Source organism: Aulonocara sp. 'chitande type north' Nkhata Bay, linkage group LG19 (assembly GCF_057382095.1).
Source record: "Aulonocara sp. 'chitande type north' Nkhata Bay isolate Kocher_YH1m ecotype deep benthic linkage group LG19, A_spYH_male_GT1.1, whole genome shotgun sequence".
Lineage (NCBI taxonomy): Eukaryota > Metazoa > Chordata > Actinopteri > Cichliformes > Cichlidae > Aulonocara > Aulonocara sp. 'chitande type north' Nkhata Bay.
In genome coordinates this window covers 8,964,163-8,985,071 of record NC_141362.1, presented here as the reverse complement: position 1 = coordinate 8,985,071, position 20,909 = coordinate 8,964,163, and the positions used below count along the sequence as shown (strand labels likewise).

Sequence of the window (20,909 nt, the reverse complement as noted above, 5' to 3'; positions counted from 1 at the left end):
CCGTACATTGTGTGATGGTCTAATAAGGTTGTTGAGCACTGTGTGGTTGATTTTCTAGCAACTTCTGTAACTAGCTAATTTCTAATAGCCTGTGGTAATTTACACAAATGTGAGGGGTTTGCATGTTTTGCAGCTTTGTGCACATCTATAGCTTTTATGAGTAACACTACATCCTTCAACAGTGTTACACGCTGGGATTTAGGACTTTGCAAAAATCTTTAAAAAGAAGAAAAGCCATTTAGCTAACTACTCTCTTTCCTCTGTGTTGGCAGGACTCAGCCTGGTGGAGAGCTACCCATATGAACCAGAGGAGAGGGGCACTGACTACGTTCGTCTGGCCTCCATCGCTGCAGGTAATCAAATGAGCAGTTACTGCCTGGCCAGGGGGGGAAAAGTCATTTAAGTAAGTTAAGTATCTATTTTTAAGAACAAAAAAAGGCTAAGTGGGTTATACTATACTACGTGTCAGAGTAATAACAGATCAAGTTGTGATTCTGCGTTGTTTTGACAGAGCAGATATGCAGGTGGTTTTGTGAAGCGTTTGATGAGTAACAGTCTCACTTTGCTTCTGTCTTGCCTCCAAGCCTGTGGGCAAGCTGCAGGGTTGGTATGTGCTGCTGTTAGCCCCCAAGGCACAGATTAATTACCTATTTACTTAATGCAGCTGGAAGCAGCAAAGCTGCAGTGGGTAAAGAGCTGAAAGCCAGAGTGTGAAGTAACGACAGAAACAGAAGAAAAGAAAAGAGGTTACATGGAGAAAGAGACAGAGGAGGCGAGAAAAAGAAAATGGCAGAGCTGTTGACTCATATAAAAAACACTTTGTTTTCTTCTGGAGGAATGGAAAAGACAGAGGCTGCACAAAACTGACAAGTTGCTTTTTTTCCACTGCAGAGGACGTGAAGTTAAGTGTTTTATGTTTTTCTGACAACAGTTACACTCAGAGAGTCTGTGAATGTAATGACTGAAATGAAGTGATTTCTATGGAAGGTATTCATGCATTACAGCAGAGTATAATGATAGTTGTCATGATATACTATCAGGAAGAACCTGATGCACCTTTTCCAGCATAAACCCAACAGGTCAACGAGAAAATGAACCAAATTGTCTTGAAAGAAGAAGAAACAAAAGGAAAATTGGTGGGTTTAAAAATTACCACCACAAAATAATAAATGTTAGAAATGTTAAATATGCAAAGTCCAGCATCAAATCTATTAAACCTTTGTGATATTGATGTGGTCAGTTAAGTAGCAGAGGGGATTGTTAATCAGTTTCCACTGCTTTGGTGTTAATGACATTAACAAGAGGTGAACTAGAGTGGCAACAATGAGACAACCCACAAAATCTGACTCTTTTTTTTTTAACTAGTTTTGCATTTTGGCTAGACTCAGTGTCACTGCTGTTAGCTTGAGGTGATACCTGGCCCTTACAGAGGTTACACAGGCAGTCCAACCCTTCCAGGATGACACATCAATATGTGCCATCTGCTGTGTCTCCCAGCACAGTCTCAAGAGCATGGACTAGATTCCAGCAGGCAGGCAGTTCATCTAGGAGAGCTAGACAGGGACGTAGAAGGTCCTTAACCCATTGCCAAGACCGGTATCTGCTCCTTTGTGCACTGACAGAGCTACAAAATGACCTCCAGCAGGACACTGATGTGAATGCCTCTGACCAAGCAATCAGAAAAAGACTTCATGAGGGTGACCTGAAGGCCCAGCGTCCTCTAGTGGGCCCTGTGCTCACTGCTCAGCATGGTGGTGTCTGATTGGCATTTGCCAGAGAGTAGAAGATTCGCCACTGGTGTCCTGTGCTTTTCACAGATGAGAGCAGGTTCAGCCTGAGCACATGTGACAGATGTGAAAGGGTCTGACGAAGCCAGAGGGAACGTTTGACTAACCTCTACAGGTTAGTCAACAGCACCCTGACTGCCATCAGGTATTAGGATGAAACTGTCAGACGCTACACTGGTGCAGTGGGTCCTGATTCCCTCATCAGGAACGACATTGCCTGGCCTCATGTGGCAAAAGTATGCAGGAAGCTACTGGAGGATGAAGAAACCAGAGGTGTGGACTCGAGTCACATGACTTGGACTCGAGTCAGACTCGAGTCATTAATTTTATGACTTTAGACTTGACTTGAAAAAATGTTCTAAGACTTGTGACTTGACTTGGACTTTTACACCAATGACTTGGGACTTGAATTGGACTTGAACCGGTTTACTTGAAAAGACTTGATATTTTACCCCAAATATAAAATTTAACATGCATATTATATAGAGATTGAAAATGTGACATCATTCACGGGTAGAACCGCAAAGGATTCTGGGAACTCGTGGCAAGCGGTACTAGCGCACGCAGGCTTTCAATTAAAATCAGTTATACAGCGATAAAAAGAAACACAAAAATGTCAAGAAGCTGTTGTATTATTAACTGCAATAGCCGGTCGCATGACAGCCACGGGAAGCCGACGGGTAAAGAGATCGGTTGTTATCGGATTACGTCGTTGAAGAGAAATTGTTCAAGCCATGTTTCCGAAGTAACAAAGATGCGACGGATGGCCTGGATTGCAGCCATTCAAAGATCAAATATAACGTCCCAGAACACTCCAGCTCACAGGTTAGTCTGCTCCAAGCATTTACACGAAGGTCAGTGTTTTTTAGTAGTTAATGCGTCATTTTCATAACATAATTGGTGATATAGGTTACAAGCAAGTCTGGCGCTGAACAGAAATTGTCGCGCTATGCTCCTTTATTTATTGTGCATAAATAGTGAATTGTCCTGACACAATATTGCGTTTCGCTTCTGTTATTATGGTACATTAACAAAAACATATGCTTTTATTCACAGGATAAAACAGTTTTTTTGTATCACTAATTGCCCAGTACGATTACAGCATACAATATTATTGTCACTGCTACATTTCTGTGATGCTACCAGAAATTATTTCCACTACTAATTAATTACCGTTGAGCTCAAAGGTCCTATTAATAAACGGTTAAGGAATGTGTATTTATGACGACGATTTGTGAGACTGGTAAACTTATGATACGTACGATGGTCTTTCGTTCTACACAGTGCATTTCAAGGTCCTGCACCCATCTGTCGGTAAACTGTACCTGGGCTTGTTGCAGTGACCGGAAGTTACTAAACTTCATGAGTGTGTGCACTCACTCCAAGAACCGTATGATTATAAATATGCATATAAATATGCTAAGATGAGATAGCTGACTTCATCTAACTAGCAAATGTTGTCCAGGCTATGTTGGTGATACAGGTTTTTTTTTAATGTGTATGATATTTTTGTCATGCGATTTTAAAGCTGGTCCTACAACCGCATCCAAGAATAACATGCAGCTTATCTCAGAACTGTCCGTGAAAATTATTCTTGGAGCTAGGTTTAATTGAGCTGCATTTTAAAGAGGTGCAATTTCACAATTTGTGTATATTTTCTAAGTTCACTATTTTGTCATGTGTTGAGAAAAACACAGATTTTAAAATTACATGGTCTAATATTTACATTTAGCATAACTGCAACATTATTTTTTCGTTTTGTTTTTTTTTAAAGACTCGAAAGGACTTGAAATTCAAAGTTTCAGACTTGTGACTTGACTCGGACTTTTACACCAGTGACTTGAGACTCGACTCTGACTTGCCTGACATTACTTGAGACTTGACTTGAGACTTGAGGATAAAGACTTGAGACTTACTTGAGACTTGCAAAACAATGACTTGGTCCCACCTCTGGAAGAAACTTCCAGAGACTTTATGTTTCTGTCCATCCAGGTTACCCCTCAGAGAGCTCAGTGATGTCCCGATCCAGATCTGGGAGGAGATCCCACAGGACACCATCCATTGTTTCATTAGGAGCATGCTCCGACATTGTTAGGCATGCATGTGGGGGCCAAACAAACTACTGAGTACAGTTTTGAGTTGCTGCAATAACATTTTGGCAAACTAAACTTCCTTGCTCTGATAGTTTCCATTTCATTTAACCGATGTGGCGTTCTTCTGTTCCTAACACATACTCAGTCCATATCAATATTGATATCTGGCATGATTTTTGTTTCCCATTGAGATCTGATGTATTTGTCAAGTGTTACTTTAATTCTTTTGAGACCAGTACATTAATATAAATATTAGAAGTCTCTATGTTTTTACACAATTTTGTACTATTTAGGTGTGTGGCGTGTACACTTTAGTCATGTACAGAGGTGAGGTGAGGTGAGGAGTGGAGTGGAAGCACTCTGTGCCACAGGAGGTTTCTTCTTCCCACAAGCTGTAATATTTATTGTATTTATCATGGGATTTAAAGGTAGTTCTATATTTTGGCATCCGGTAATACCAATGAGGGATCAGTGTCAAATACCAATTTCATGTTTCCAAACCTGAACTAATGCAAGTTGACACTGGTAAACTGTACATCCTCTTTTCATGGATGGGAAAGCATTTAACGGTGAGATGAGGGCAGTTCAGGCCATAGTTTGCATAATAGCCTTAAAGGTAAATTCAGGTTATGTAACAGGTAACAATGTAACTGAATACAGAGATGCAGAGCATGGCTTTTCCTCTAAATGGAGCTTTAGAGTGAAGACCACAGAGCATACAAGCTGGTTTAAGATTATAAGAACACTATACTAAGTAATTACTACCACCTGTGAATGCAGTGACTTGTATAAAGTAAAAAAAAGTATCAACTCTATACTGTAACCAGACATGTACTCCCCACAGCAGAGCTACTCTGCACAGCTTCTCTCATTTTCAAGGATCTTCCCACAACATCCCAGCCAGCTTTTTTCAAACCCACTAAGGATCTCAGCGGTGCATTATAGTGGCGATATCAGCTCAGCACCATTCATGGCTCCCAGAAATGCATAGTGCATGCTGTAACATTCACCTTCATCTCCTTAACCAATTCATTTTCTTCGGGCTTGTTGTGCATAATTTAGTGAGATCACAGATTAGGCAAATTGGATAAACCGCGCTCACCTGTTTGCACGAAACTGTGTTTGCATCTGTAAAGACTGTAAAGAAATGCACACAAAAACCATAAGAAATACCAAACAATTCAGGTTTAGTGCTTGTCACCTTTTACGCGTGATCACATACATATGCTGCTTTTTTAAAACGAAACCTCTCATCCTGGGCTGACGTGAATTACAACAGCACCAGGCCCGCGCTGTAACCGCCTTCTGGTAAATCTCGCTCCAGTACCTCCACAAGGGGTCATAGTTGACATCCGTGCCATGCATCTCGACAAGTCAACTGCCAAAACAACAAAGACGTGATTAATGGATGTTTTTCCGCCCTTATAGCATCGCTCCTCAGACAGAGTAATGACCCTTTTTGAAGATGCAAGTCAGAGTCCCAGCTCATCATATTTAGCGAAATATTCAAATAACAGAACAGTTCACCCTTTAACAATTAATCAGTTAACTAAAGTCAACTCGGTGATGCTGAGAAAAGGCTTTCTGTTGAAGCGCAGCAGATGTAGGGCAACAAGAAAGAAACTTTTTTTAATGCGTCGTTGACCCGAGTGTGATCAGTCCTTTTGTCCTCACAGCAATGCTTCAAGTTTGTCACAAGCTTTGTAAAATCAATCAGCCTTTTAGATACAAACCTCTTTGGAACAAGAGGCACTCTGAGATCACAGGCGTGACAGATGATTACTTTGATTATAAAACATTATGTAGGAGTAGGTAATGGATAACAGGCAGTGATTTGTAAATAACTGGACATGAATACCTTGAGCCTATTATATACTATTATAATACAGGATATTTCTTAGTAACAAGGCAGCTCATTCTCTGTGTCTTCACAAAGGTTTCTTTAAAGATATAAACACATTTTGGGGTCAACTTGAAAGAAATGGGAAATGTAAAAGTGAGGTCAGAGGTCAAATTTGACCTGATATTTGGATGCTAACTATAGTGTGAATCCCCGTACGCCAGTATCATTTCCTAAATCCTGCCAATATACACAAAGCAGAAGACGTTTAAACACAGTTTTAAAAGTAAAAGACATTTTATTAAAGTTTGACCTTATTTGACCTCGACGAAGAGAGAAGAGGTCAAAGTTCCAGAGTTTCAGAATCCCCATATCCCCTATATACCTATTTATTGTTAATACAAATCTATGTGTATATATTGTAATTAGCATTCTTATCACTCTGACCTCCAGATCAATCTAAAGACCTTGAAGGTCAGAGGTCAAATGTGGCATGATATTTTAAATCTTTATATGTTACTTTCTATGTGTTGACATTACACACCTCATCTGTGAGAATCATAGTTTCAAGTTATGAGGCTTTTTGTCTGTTTTCCTTGAAGACCTTGGTGGATTTACGGCAAAGTTGAATGGCTTGTTAATATGACCCCACTCTACACCCCTACAAAGTTTCATCAGAATCCATTATAAACTTTTTGGAGATTATATATTGGAATTTCAGGAGCGGGACCACGCCTCCAAACACGCTCCCTCCGGCTCTCATCTACGTGCTCCCAGTTCTGCAAGCTGTCATTCTCGTTTACGTGCCCCTCCCTCCCTCCCTTCCCCTTTCAATTCTTTAACTTCTTCACTTTATTTAGTACATGTGGATCTGCCAGGCCTGGGAGCCGTCGCCAGTCCCCTTCGAGGCCTTCCCCCAAACCACAGCTCAATTCATGTCCAAGCGTTCACCTTTACCACTAAAATGCTGTCAAATCTAAAATGAGGACGTGGGCCCAGTGAGTGAATTGAGCTATTATGTTTACAGAAAGTGACATGCACGCACTCATACGCTACCAAAAAACTTAGCAAAGGTAAGAAGAAAATGCTTGTGTTGTGTTTCCATCCAGATCAGCTGAACAGTCATTGTTATACTGTGTAATATTTCAAGGTGGTCTTTAAAAAGGCTTCTGTTTGTGAGATGTTTGTGTAATAAGGATCTGACCACGTTCAGAGACACTGGTGGCTTTAAAGGGAGAGAAAGCGAGAAAGCTTACCGCAGAACAAAAGAAGTTGAGAAGTTTCACGTGGCATAATCCACTCTTTCTTTCACATCCTTTAAACTACAGACATTTCCACGTCACTTTTTCAAGCATGTAGTTTGCGATTGTGGTTTTTTTTTCCTTTTCTTTTTTTGGACACACATTTTTTTGATTTTCATAGACAAATGCTGGAGTTTTCCTTTAAGGCTTAGGTACTTTACGCTCAGTTGCTTTCTATTTTTCAAATCCATTGTGCTAGAAGGATGGTGCCAAAACAGCTGAATGTGTCACTGTCCAAACACAGAGAGACTGGCACCACGTAATTAAAATTTAGACGCGTAATCCTGAACATTACAGAATCTGGTGTGAGACTGGATAATAATCCTCGGTATGTTCGATCTACAGTCGGCCCGGTGGCAGCGCCGGGCTGTGGGTAACTTTTGGATGCGAGTGCATGACACATAAGTGTGCTGCATGCTCAGCGAGCCTCCTTTGAATAAATAACAGGTTACAAAACCATGGCGTGAAGGATTTCACACTCAAGCGTGTGGGAGTATTCTCCTCCCCAAGTATGCAGATACTGGATCCAGTTTTCCAACCTGCACTCCACCCTTGCCCTCCTCTGGCTACTTGGTTAAGCTGGGAATAACCTGTGCTTTGCGATGGGTTGTTTGCCTTCTCTCTGAGGCCATTCATATTTTATATGACAGCTTGGTGAGAGTCAAACTCACCAGGAGACGCAACTACAGGCACTTTACAAACTAATGAGCAGCACTATCTGCCAGAGGAGCTGAGCGTCATCATGGCCGTATTGACTGGAAGGTCGCTTAGGAAAAAAACACACACGCACACATATAATGATGGATTGGGAAATAATACAATGGGGAAAAAAGGTGCTTATGAAAGGGGTTTCCACTGCCTCCACAGAAGGTGGCTCATTACTCGAGAAGTCAGCAGGAGCATGGGCACTGAGGGAGGCAGAGATGGACAAAGTTGAGGAAGAATGGATGGGAGAGAGAGCTAAGCAGGGGAAGGGACGAGACAGATGGAGTTGGGGCGATAGCGGCATCGCGGGTGGCAGGCACATAGCGAGGGAGGAGGGCGGCGAGGGAAGGAGGGAGTCAGGTGAGTGAGGAATGGGCCCAGATGTAGGGAGGGAGTGCTGGGGAGATGGATAGATGGATGAAGGGGGGAAGGAACAGTAATTACAGGCCTTGTTGTGCGGCTGGAGAGATGGAGGAGCAGCTTTTTCAGCGCTGCCACTCTGCATTAACCCAGCAGAATGAAATATTCAGCCATTAGGCCTTGGCTGAAACACATCCAGTGCCCGCACTCATACAACATTTAGACACCATTCATGTTCTATTCGTTTTGTTTTGTTTTGTTTTGTTTTGTTTTGTTTTGTTTTGTTTTGTTTTGTTTTGTTTTGTTTTGTTTTGTTTTGGGGGTTTTTTGCACTTGTAAATGCAACTCTGCATCCGAGTGTAGAGGTGAGGGCCGGCGAGTCGATCCTAACTCCAATTAGTGCTTCAAATCATTTGTAAACATTGCTTGAGATTTGATTTTCTGCACACGAGGATGTAAGCCTTTCTGCCGCTCACTTGTGTCTTCTTTCTTCCTTTCAGAGTCTGAAGTGACGACAGTGAACCGCTGCCTGGACGCTGCCAAGGCGTGTAACATAGATGAGACGTGTCAGAAGCTTCGTACGGAGTACGTCTCCTCCTGCATCCAGCCGTCTGCCCGCTCGGGGCCGTGCAATCGAGCAAAGTGCAACAAGGCGCTGAGGAAGTTCTTCGACCGCGTCCCCCCTGAATACACCAACGAGCTGCTGTTCTGTCCCTGCACCGACACAGCCTGCGCAGAGCGCCGCAGGCAAACCATCGTGCCGTCCTGCTCCTACGAAGACAAGGAAAAGCCCAACTGTTTGGCTCAGCTGCGGATCTGCAAGGCAGACTATGTGTGCAGGTAGAAATGTGAAAGAAAAAAATCTGGTCTTACATGCTGCCTCCTGCTAAAAACATTTCACACATAATTTCTAGAGTTGACATCACTTTTCACACTAAATTGAGAATCATTTTCAGCAGCTGCGGCTTCTATTAAAGGCTCACAAAAGGTCTTTTTCCATATTTTGACCTAAAAGTAAAATCACTTTGTTAAATGTTTCACGTCATGGTTATCACATCCTGCTCAGACGCTTATTCAGAACACTTGAAATAACTAATCCAGGACAAACGGATTGATTCAGAAGGTGCCCGTTCTTTAAAATGATGCTCAAAGACTTAAAACTGAGATAAATGTTATCTGACGTGTAGAAGCTGAAAGTAAACTCCCACTTAAATGGAGAAACAGGCTTTAAAGACTGTATCAGCTTATCGAGTTCTTTTGTTAAACTTGTTGGTAAACACTCGCCTGAGGTTACTGACACATCGCAGATCTTCTTTGATCTGTCGGCTCTTGAGGAAACTATTTGAGTCTTGCCTTGTCGTACGCTTTTAACACCAGCTTTTTTTTTTCTCTTTGACTTTCTGCTTTTTACGATGAAAAATTTAAAGCTTGATTCATTTTAAATGACAGGGCTCCTGAATACCATAACAATCACACAGTAACCGAGCGAGGACACGAGAAGAATAATGCGATCGGTAGTTTCTTACATGGAAATTGTAGCCATTAATTTTTGACCACTAGCTGAAAGACAAGCTGCACATAAAAGAGGTTTGCTAAAGTGTTAGCAAACAGTCCCCACACACACATCAAGCAGACATAGAGCAGTTTTATTATTTATGATCATTAGCATCAATATAATTAAAGTTTGGTGTCTAGGCTCCAAGGCCAGTGCACCCAGAAAAAGTGTTGCATGCAGAAATCTGAGGGTGTGGAGCGGACGGGTGGATGTCCGCTTCAACCAGAGAACCTTCAACCACTCACCTAAAAAGAAAACAAGACAGTTAAAATAAGATAAAGTAACACCTGATTTATTGTACTGCTCAAAAGGTTTGGGGCTACTTAGGGAGGTCTTTGTTTTTGAAGGAAGCCACTTTTGTTTAGATTTATAATATAACTGAATTGAACAGACATGTGGTAAAGAACAATTGGAGATTCATGGAAATCATTCAGTGTTTTCAGTGCAGCGTGGACATAGATGTAACTTTCCCTGCTCAGTTAGCCGAACGCAACTGTATCCTGTTAAAAGGCTAATTGATTATTATAAGAAAAAAGCCATTATCATCTTCTAGTTGGGTGCCGAAAACATCACCTGCTGTGGTTTCAGTTAGTGTCATAATACCCAAACAAACAAGTAATGAACCCAGTAAAAAAACAACTCACATAACGATGCATAATGTTCCTTTTACATAACTGGAAAAACTGGCTCTTACTAGAAAAAACAAGCGAGAGGCTGTGGGGGGGAAACTGAGCAAGAACAAAGGCACGTCAGAGTCTCCAGTTCGACAAACAGACCCTTTATAGGTTCTCAACTGGCAGCTTTATTAAATGGCGGCTGCAAAACACCAGTCGCAATGTCAGCAGTGAAGAGGTAACTCCAGGATGCCGGTTGTCTAGGCAGAGTTCCAAAGAAAAAGCAATAACTGAGAGCGGCCAATAAAAGGCAAAAAGATAAAGACGGGCAAAAGGTGCACAGACGACGGAATATTGGACGAAAATACTGATGACAGCAAAACAGGCTCGCCAAGTTTGATTCCGACTACAGTTTACTTCATAACTACCTCTACAGTTGGTGCATTTGGTCAACACTGAGCAATAACAGCCAGTCTTATTGACCACTGAGGGAACAGAGCCATGCTTTATTCACCGCCTTTCCCAGAGTACACGAGGTGTTGAGTGTAAACTGTAAGGGTTTACTGTCCCATTAGTGACTAAGCTGACGAGTTTGCTGACAGGTGACAAGCTAAGTTGCAAGTTGTGTCATGTTGATTTATTTTTTCTGACCGAGTACAAGATGTGGCGTCATCGTCACCGCTGTCTGGTTTAATTTGAAGTGCTCTGTTGATGGTGGCCTCGCTCGCTGACTTTCCCTCAGGACAATAAATAGCGTCGTGTATATCTTGGAAGATGTGTCTGGCTAGGGTGATATGTTCATTTAGATTTAATTAGTCAGTTGTGTTTAATTAATGCAATTGTTATACTCATTAACTGTGTTTAATTAGCTCAATTAAATTCTGCATTCATTTTCCAAGTGAAGCAGCCATGTGAAATAGTCATTATTGAAACAGCCTTTCTCACTGGGGATTCACGCATGGTTTTCCTGGCAAGTTGCTTGGAAAAATGTTTATTAACAGCAGTGAAGACATCGTCAGGATCAGAAAATAGTTTGTAGAAAAAGTGACCCTCCTCGCATGGTGAGTCATCTGAGAAAGCTTAGTTATCCGGCGTTTATGTCCCCATGTATGTGACTACCAAAGGATTTAATTCAAATTTAAATGGGTTGTAAAGCGTCCAGTCAGAAAACTAACAATGCCTTATGAGGTCATTAGGATTCATAGGGTGTGTTTCTCCCAGGAACACGGAGTTCTCAGAAGCATCCAGTCAGCCTCCTCTTACTGACAGCAAATGGTCGCCAGCATTTAATCTAGTTCCTCTTCAAATGTCAGGAAGACAAAGGGCTTCATCTGTCACGGCTATCGATCAGGCATTATTCTCCACTGCCGCCCCGACGGATAGAGCATCTCAAGGCCCCTGCACGGCCCACCAATCGCGCACCAGTCAGCCGGCATTAACTGGCTGCCTGCGGAGGATGCCTTCACTTAGCGCACAGCCTATGAGTTTTACACACATCATTACAATGACATGACAAATGAGGGCAAAGTGGAGAGTTGTGGTGCCCTGAGGGGATCCCGTTGCAAATGCCAGTCGGCGGGGGCCAATGATGCAATATGATGGCCTCGATAGCCTCGCACGATGACGGTGATGAGGTTGGATGTCTGTGCGGCTGGCAGGAAGGGTAAGGCGGGAAGGCAAAGCTGCTGTGGGAGGAAGTATTTATATGAAAGATCCATATTTGTCTAATCTCCTCGTGGCCAGGCCTGCCAGACAGCACCCACAGTATTAAGAGAGCAGAGCTAAGGCCTATCTTTGCCCCTCATTGACTCTTTACAGCCTGGCAGCTTTCCAGAAGACGACTGCCAGGGAGAAGAAAAAAAAGGAAGAAAGAATAAAGGGGGATGAATGTCACCATGGGTGACTGGAGTAGGGTTGAAGTGCTGTAGAGCGGGAGATCTTGAAGGGCAGAGGGAGTTGTTACGGGGAGCACAAGCAGGTAGATGAGCGTGGTGGTTTTCAAACCTACATTCTGGGGTTAGATGAGAGAAAGCACCAGCGCTGGCCACCACTCATTGACATGATGTGTGCAGCAGCCAAGCACAAGTAAATGATGGATGGCATGTTATTGCTCCCACAGGTCTCGCTGGGCACAGTTCCAGCATGATTGCCAGCCCTCCGAGCAGAGTGCCAGTGGCTGCAAGCAGGAGAACTACGGGCAATGTCTGCTCGCATACACCGGCCTGATAGGTAAGAACTAAATCTTTCTGCACCAGCTCCGGCTCGCCCACCTTCGGTGATAGATTGGGAACAAAAGGTTTTCGAGGGAGGAAGGCCAAGAGCAGACAAGTGCGCTGAACAGGGCTCAAAAGAATGAATCAAGGATTGTGATGAGGAGCGCGCTTTAGGAATCGATGAAGTGCTGATTAATGTGGCTACAGCGTGCCCAGCCAAATCGTTGGCATTATAAGTAGTGCAATTACAACTATTGACCGCTGTTTTGAGAGAATTATCCCTGACGTGACAATGAGCGGGACTGGGTAGAGGCGCAGAACACGGCCTATTGTGCTTCGTACAAAAACTTAACAAAGGATCACATAATGCACAAAAGGTTGTTAAAAAGCACTCAGTTCAAACATGTCATTATTGGACAACAATACCCAAGTGAAGTACTGCAAAAAGAAGGGTGTGTGGGGGAGAGGGGGGTTGTTGGAAAGTGAAGTAGACAGATAAAGGAAGACGGAGACAGAAAGCTGTGCAGCACAGATTGGCCATTGTAGACAACTCAAGACGAAGTGAAACTCTGAGGTGCTGTTGTTTGGAAGTCCCAGAAAAATCAATAGAGGTAAATCAGAACTTTTTGTTTTGTTTTGCCACACTGCCTCGAAGTGCAGCGGTTTTATCCTCACCCTCTTTAAAAAATACAAACTAGAAGGCTTCCCGGGGAATGACTTTCCAATCATTTCCCACTGAACGGTTGAAAAGATTCAAAACGAAAAGAAAGACTCTGACGGCGCCTGAATTTTGTGTCTCAGGCCACTGCTCTTATCAGAGTTTGCCAGGCTGGCGCATGTGGTGGATGCGCATGTTTGGGAAGTTCATAAGTGTAAAAGAAAACCTAAACAACTGCTGCGGTACTTGGATGCTTGGATCTGTTGTAACATCAACAAAGTAGGAAGGTTGCAAGAGATCAAGAGGATAAGCTAGCAGCGATGCACTGTATGTATGATAAATTCACCCACGATGAAAATCACATTTTTGAATAATCACCAGTTACACAGACAGAGTATTTTTAGCTGTGTGTTTGCTATTTTCAAACCAAGACATAATACAGTAAGATTTCTTTGCCTGACTCGGTCCCAGCTGGTGTCCAGCTGCGGCACTAACTAACCTGCCCGTCTGCGCATTCACTCCATTTTCATCCGTTCCTCTTTTTAAATTCCTTTCACTTTCCCTCTCAATGAATACATTTACATACGCACTAATAACTCAGTCTTAACATGATTAGGGCAATGATAGAAATTGCCATGTAAATGCCTTTATTTGATTATCGTAATCAGAGTAAGGTCATAATCAGGCTAAGCGTAACAAGATTAAATCAGCCAGAATTCAGCTCGAATGACATCAAACTTCTCAGTCAGACAACTTTTTGGGGGGTTTTCTTTGGAAACTGCAGTTTTTATGAGGCGCTTACGAGCAGAGTGTTGCACGGGGAGACGGGCGGAATAGCTTGAATAACAAAAAAGATGTTAAATATTCCGCACAGTTCGGCTAAATCAAAGAGATAGCTTCCTTTTTATGCGAGCTCGCTTAAGGTCAGATTCAATCACTGCATCGTAAAGATAGTAATGTGAGGAGATGTGTTGGCTCAGTACGCCTGTAAACATACAGAAATGTGTTGTTTTCCACCTCTCCTGCCCTCAACAGGAAGCACAATAACTCCCAACTACCTTGACAACTCCACCTCCAATGTGGGACCCTGGTGCTCCTGCGCAGCGAGTGGCAACCACAGGGAACAATGCAGCGACTTTCTCACTTTTTTCCACGACAACATCTGCCTGAGTAAGTAACAACTGCAAAAAGAGAGACCTCTGGCAACAGAGAAGCAATTACAACCCAGACTAAGAACCAGAGCAAGTGCGAGAATTAAGAAAGTCTAGTTGTGAACAGAATAATCTGTGACGCTTTTATTGTGGTGCAAAAATCCCTTTGATGTTCTGCAACCCACACGGGAGTCAGGCTTTTTTGTACATAGATGAGAAACAGAGCAGACAGAGGGGTAGTCATTACTTTACTTACTTACTTACTTGCGTTTTCACTTGAACTGTGTTGAATAGAAAATATACACTAGACCTCTTGAATGGCACTTAAAAACAAATATCAAATTAGCCAATCACATGGCAACAACTCAACGCTTTTAGGCATTGAGTTGCTGCAATGTCAAGATGACCTGCTGAAGTTCAAATCAAGTATCAGAATGATGATTTTGAGTGATTTTGAACATGACATGGTTGTTGGTGCCAGACAGGCTGGTCAGGCTGAGTGTTTCAGAATCTGCTGATCGACAGGGATTTGCCCACCCAATGATCTATAGGGTTTAAAGAAAATGATCTGAAAACAAGAAGGTATCTAGTGAGAGTTAGTTCTCTGGGTGAAAATGCCCTGTTGATGCTAGAGGTCAGAGGAGACTATTTCAAGCTGATAGGAAAGCTACAATAACTCAAATAACTAGTTGTTTCAACCAGGATATATATCTCTGAATGCACAACTGGTAAAACCTTGAAACAGATCGCCTACCGCAGTAGAAAACCACACTGGGTGTTATTGCTGTCAGCAGAGAAAGGGTAACTGAAGCTATAATTTGCTCAGGCTCAACAAACCTGAACAATAGACGACCGGAAAAATGTTTGCTGGTCTGATGAGTCTTAATTTCTGTGACGATATTCACGCGGTAGGGTCAGAAACAGCAGGAACACATGGATCCATCCTGCTATGTATCCGTGGTTCATGCTGCTGGTGGTGTAATGATCTGGTGAATGACTTCTTGGCACACTTTAGGTGACTTAGTGCCAATTAAAATCCCATAGTGTACCTGAGTACTGCTGCTGATCATGTCCATCCCCTTATGAACACAATGTACCAATGAAGACATTCTCGAACATGACAATGAGTTCACTGTATTCAAATAGATGGTCACCAGTTGTCAGTCCAATAGAGCTGAGATCTGATGATGAAATTTTGTGACGCTATCATGTTAATATGAACCAAAATCTGCGAGGAATGTTTCCAGCATCGGCAGTTCTGATAATGCATTTACTTTTCTGTTGGATGGTCCATTTAAAATTGTCCATTGTAACTTGGTAACACACTGCCAGCTATTATCCACTGCCCGCTCCTTCTTTGGGACTTAAAACAAATGGGCCTTTCAAACTGCAGCCAACCAGCAGACCAGAGCTAGTTTTATGGTGCAGAGCACAATTTGAATCAGAAATAGCAACCTGCCAAAAGTTGTGTCATCAAATTATGGCTGCGTAATTGTGTGATTTTCTTTTCTAGAAGAGTAATATTTTGGGGAGAAAAACAAATTTAAAGTCTTAATTTGTAGGTTTACTAGAAAAAAATATGCACTACTACTGTGCTGTAGATGTAATTTGAGTTTATAAAGTAATGTATTTGTGAAAAAAAAGTTATAATAAAAGAACTGCATCACATTTGCTTCGTTGACAGAAGAAAAATTCGTCTTTTCTCACAAATTTGTGACTTTAATCTCTGAGAATTTTTATATTGTAAATTTGGCACCTGTAAGAATAAGAAGGGTTTTTTTTTTTTTGGTCCTCTTAAATTTGTGAGTCATTCCTGGTTATTTTCAAACATAAAATCTGAATCATCCAGCCTTTAACAGTGGAAATTATTGTTCGATTATTACCCTCAACTGTGCTGCTAAACATCACTTTGCTTTTACCGTGTTTGAAAAGGATTCTTGGGAAAGCTCGTTCTAGTGACACATCAGCGACAAAGTAAAAAGCCGCTCCTTCCCCCTTGTTATCGTTTCAGTCAATAGTCATTTATTTATTTTCACAATTAAACTGTCAGATAAACAGCACTGTGAATTATGACAGCGGTAGACCAGTGACACTAATGAAACACTACAGCTGGTGGCACAAAGTAATGGGTTAACACAAATATCACATATGTTTGTTTATGCAACTCGCAGGGAGTTTTATCACGCCAGAAAACAAAAATAACAATAATAGCATGTTTTCTTAATTGCAGTGCATTCTGCTGATAAACTGCAGCTGGTGTTACGTTAGAATTATCCACCAATCCGGTGTAATCTTTTATTCATCCAGCAACGACAACAAAACGGCTATGATGATACGGGATCATCCCTCCGAATGAATGATGGCGCCAGTGACAGAAGAATGACATTAGTGACAAAGTAATACAAACTGTAGCTGCTGGTGTCTAACACACACACACACACACACACACACGCACACACACACACACACACACTGGGATTTATTTGGGGTTATTATATTTTTTCTAACAACAAAAGCAGACATGTTCTTACAAAGCTGTCAGCGTGAATAACAACATCAGTGACAAACCACAGACGCCAGACGTTGGACTGTGTGACTGTAGTGACACTACAAAGCAAACTGCAACTGATATTCAGGGTCAGTTTATACATATGTTCAACTGCGACAGAACAGCCAAGTACCAAACTCTCATCAGATGTCAGACAAACGGCCTCTTACCACTGATTTAACCAGACTCCACAGCAACATAAACCCTGCCACGAGTGATCCGATGGTGTCGGCGTGTTATCTGTGCTGCTGTTACTGCAGCATCTCACCCTCTGCTCCTCTGCCTTCACATGATCGCTCTATTTTTCCTGGCTTTTGGTCTTAAGTGTGAAATTTACATCAACACCTATGATTAAAGCCTGCAAATGTACTCGTTTCAGACTGCACAGCTTTCCACGCACCTGTTTATTCTTTACACTGCACAATAAAGCAGAAATACACACTTGATTTTTCATGTCAGGGAATAATAAAAGGATTTAATAGCTGGTCAAAGATAGTGAGATGAGCCATACACTAGATAGTATTTCTGTCACAATTTTTTCAAACTTTTCAAACTCCGCTTGACCAGCTGATGATTCCCAGAAACAATTAATATAACCATGATGAAAAAAAGCTATACAGCAGTAGACCCAGGGGCAGCAGATGTTCACCAAGCAACTTTGCAATTTTGGATGCTTAATAAGACAAAGTATGAAGATTCAAACAAACCTTGTTAACAGAAAACAATGTCTCAGTAGTTTTAAAAAACAGGCCTTTGGATATTTATTAAAATCCATCCATTCGCTTCCGCTTATCTTTTTTAGGAAGCCTGTCTCAGCTGTCTTAGGGCAAGAGGCAGGGTACACCCTGGACAGGTCGCCAGTCTGTCGCAGGGCTCCCGCATTCACTCCTACGGGCAATTAAGTGTTTCCAATTAACCTATCCCCACTAACTGCATGTCTTTGGACTGTGGGAGGAAGCCAGAATACCCGGGGAGAACATGCAAACTCCACACAGAAAGACCCCGGCCTGGTGGTGGAATTGAACTGTGCTAACCACCGTGCCACCATGTTGCCCTTTATTAAAATCTCGCTTTAAAACTCAAAGTTACCAATTCTCCATAGAATGAATTAGATTACAGGTAAGACCTGGCTGATGGATGTCTTGCTGTCCAGTGAAACTCCTCACGGGTATCCTGCAGTCAGGAGTTAGACTTGCTATGGCAGCTCCCGTGTGCTGTTTACAGTAAGCTCCTTAAAGACCCAGAAAAACAGAGCTCAGAGTCACTGGCCTCATTTTCCTGCATCTTGGCCAAAAGTGGAAACAGCTTGAGCGAACGGCTGAAGTCAAACATTCTACATGTGATGATAAGGATTAACAAGTTTCTAATGGGAAAGGACCAGCAGTGCATGTCACACTCATCTCAGCTGGAATTTAGTTGCTCTTCTAATACTCGGGCAGACAACACCTCTTTTTTGGGGGGAGAAAGTGTCCGTAATGAATTGACAAAGCGAGTTTGGATTGGATCCAATAATTGGGGAAATGAATGCACCCTGGGAGAGTTCCTCATTGTTTGCTTTCTCCCATGTTTCTTGTATAATCACAGCGTGTAAAGAATTGTTATTCGTTTTGAGTACAGGGGAAGACTCTCCTGTCTTCAGTGATCGTTCAGTTTTACAAATGGACAGCGACATCATCATCATCGGTTAAATAAATCCTCCTTGTCTTTTTTGTGTGTAAATTTCTTGCAGCTGAATCCACCGTTATTTTGCGCACAACCCCGCCCTTGTGCTGGGGCCTGCTTGCTGAGACAGGACTTCAGATGGCCTTTGATGACTTTGTAATTGAGCCTAATTTGGTTTCCTGCCTCCGAACTAATGAGGCGGACAGAGAGAATAGTGGCAGGGAAGAATACAGTTGTTTGCAGACAGGGGAGGGGGAAACTGCTGGGGAAAAAAAGCCTTCCCTGTATGGAGCGAGCTCAGTCAGGTTTTAAAAACAGCTGTCACCCCACCTTACTTCCTCATCACGGCAGTAATAGTCGCATCACTATGCAGAGCAGCAGCTCTGGACCTCTTCATTCTGTCCGTGGCAGGGGGAAAAAAAGAGAGGACAGATGGAGGTGAAGCTAATTTTATTTCTGCAATTATGTAAAATCTTTTCTGGAACTTGAATTGGTATTATAACAGGGAAAAGTCAGGGTGGCCAACAATACGTTGGGGAGTTTGGGGACAGAACCGGGGCATGCATAGGATGGGCTCTGCATTAATGCCCCAGGGAACCTGTGAAGTCAGTAAAAGAGGAAAAAAAGCCCTCAGGAGGAAACTTAAAAGTGGAAGAGATGGCTGTGCTTAAACAGCCGTGGCCAAACATTTACAAAGAAACTGTCACAACAGCTTACCACTAAAGATATCAAATGGCACTTCATCTCTGCGTGATGGCGGGTGGTGAGGCATGGTGGCGAGCAGCTGGAGTTGCATCCTTCGCTTCTCTCATCCGTCACGCTGCCAGGGAATTGCTGTGCGCTGCCGAACCCTAACTGCACGCTTTGAGCGCACTGGCACACTTTCCCACCTGTCCTACCAATGCTAATGACCCACAGCACCATTAGCATGGTAGTCCACAGCCTCATATATGTATATATAGCCTCAAATGGGATCAGTATTTGATTTCTTCTCACTGTCAATTCATTGAGATTCTGTTGCAACATGCATTCCCTAATTAGCTGCAGGGCTAAAGGAACAAACAGGTCACCCTTCCAGCAACTCCAGTGCTCGATGCTGATGCTCAAGTCAAGGCGCTGCATTGACTGCTGCAGAATTTTCTTTGCAGAGGCAAACTATCTCAGGAGGAACGATCAATTTGTTTATGATCCTGTGAGAAATCAATGTCTGTGCGTCACACGCTGATACTCCGCTGAAGACTCTGAATTCACATCACTGAAATTCAGTGAGTCGCTTCTGGGGTTTTTTCCCCCTCAGGAACAGCTGGAAAATGAGGGTTTTTCATGTCTCATGCTCACATTCATCTTACAGTATAAGCTATGGTTATTAATTGATGGATCTGACAGTCATGTCTTTATTTTGAGCATATTTTAATTGAAGTGACTTTCATGAAAACGTAATTGCTGCTGAGTAAGCCATTAGCCAAATGAGAATGAATGCCTATAGAATATTAATTCATTATATGGTCATAATTCATTCTGGTTGCTATAAATCCAACAACTTGATGTAATGAATTTCCTTATAAATCCAGCAGTCAGTAAATTGTACACAGGAAATATAATGTGATATTCCTCGCAGTCACAGGCTTCTTATGGTCCTTTTAAATAATCAGTGATCATTTTGTCAAACCTTTACAGAAAGGTGACAGATATTTGAGGGTCTTAAATACATTAAAGGGAACCAGTTCATAGTCCAGTATCCATGTCTGCCGTCTCTGACTTTCTCCACCTTCTTGCTCTGTGTCAACGCTCTGCTAACCAAACATTTCTGTCTGTATTTTACGCGCCTGTAATTTTACTGCATACTTCTGGTAGACAGTGAAGGTAGAAATGATATCTGTTTCAATCACTCGAGTATTCAAACAGAAATATCAACAGCATCTGTTTGACTGAATTACATCCAAATTTGAACACCCCATGACTCAGTAGCTTGTAGAAGCACCTTCAGTACTACTAACTTGAAGTAGTTTTTTGAAGTAATTGATATTTTTATCAGTTTATCTTTGCGGCTCACTCTTCTTTACAGCATTGCTTCACTTATTGAGGTTTACAGGTATCAATTTATACACGGTGCGCTCAAGATTCGATGTTTTCCAGGTATTATATAGTGGATAAAGGGTGGTGATACTTTTTCTGCAGAAATGATTCAATCACTTGTTGACAAAATTACCAACACCACTGGTTGAATGTCGCCATAAACCACGACAGAGCCTCCACCGTGTTTTGGAGTTGTACCTTCCTGGCCTCCTTGCATATTGACGACCTGTTTCCACTGATTTTCAGTACAGTTCTTGTGTAATTTAACATATCTGCATTTGCCATCCTTCCACTGAGACCTTTTCTGATGATGCTTTAGCAAATAATAGATTAACTGAAAGGCCAG

At 42.2% G+C, this 20,909-nt stretch overlaps 1 protein-coding gene across 1 annotated transcript in view; it reads left to right on the top strand.

The window, feature by feature from the left end:
- gfra4a (GDNF family receptor alpha 4a) overlaps nucleotides 1-20,909 on the top strand; it is a 158,876-nt gene that overhangs the window by 125,410 nt on the left and 12,557 nt on the right. Inside the window, exons 3-6 of the mRNA XM_086275170.1 lie at nucleotides 273-353; nucleotides 8,587-8,926; nucleotides 12,375-12,484; nucleotides 14,162-14,296. Coding sequence (XP_086131296.1) covers nucleotides 273-353; nucleotides 8,587-8,926; nucleotides 12,375-12,484; nucleotides 14,162-14,296 — 666 coding nt within the window. The remainder of the gene's footprint in view (nucleotides 1-272; nucleotides 354-8,586; nucleotides 8,927-12,374; nucleotides 12,485-14,161; nucleotides 14,297-20,909) is intronic.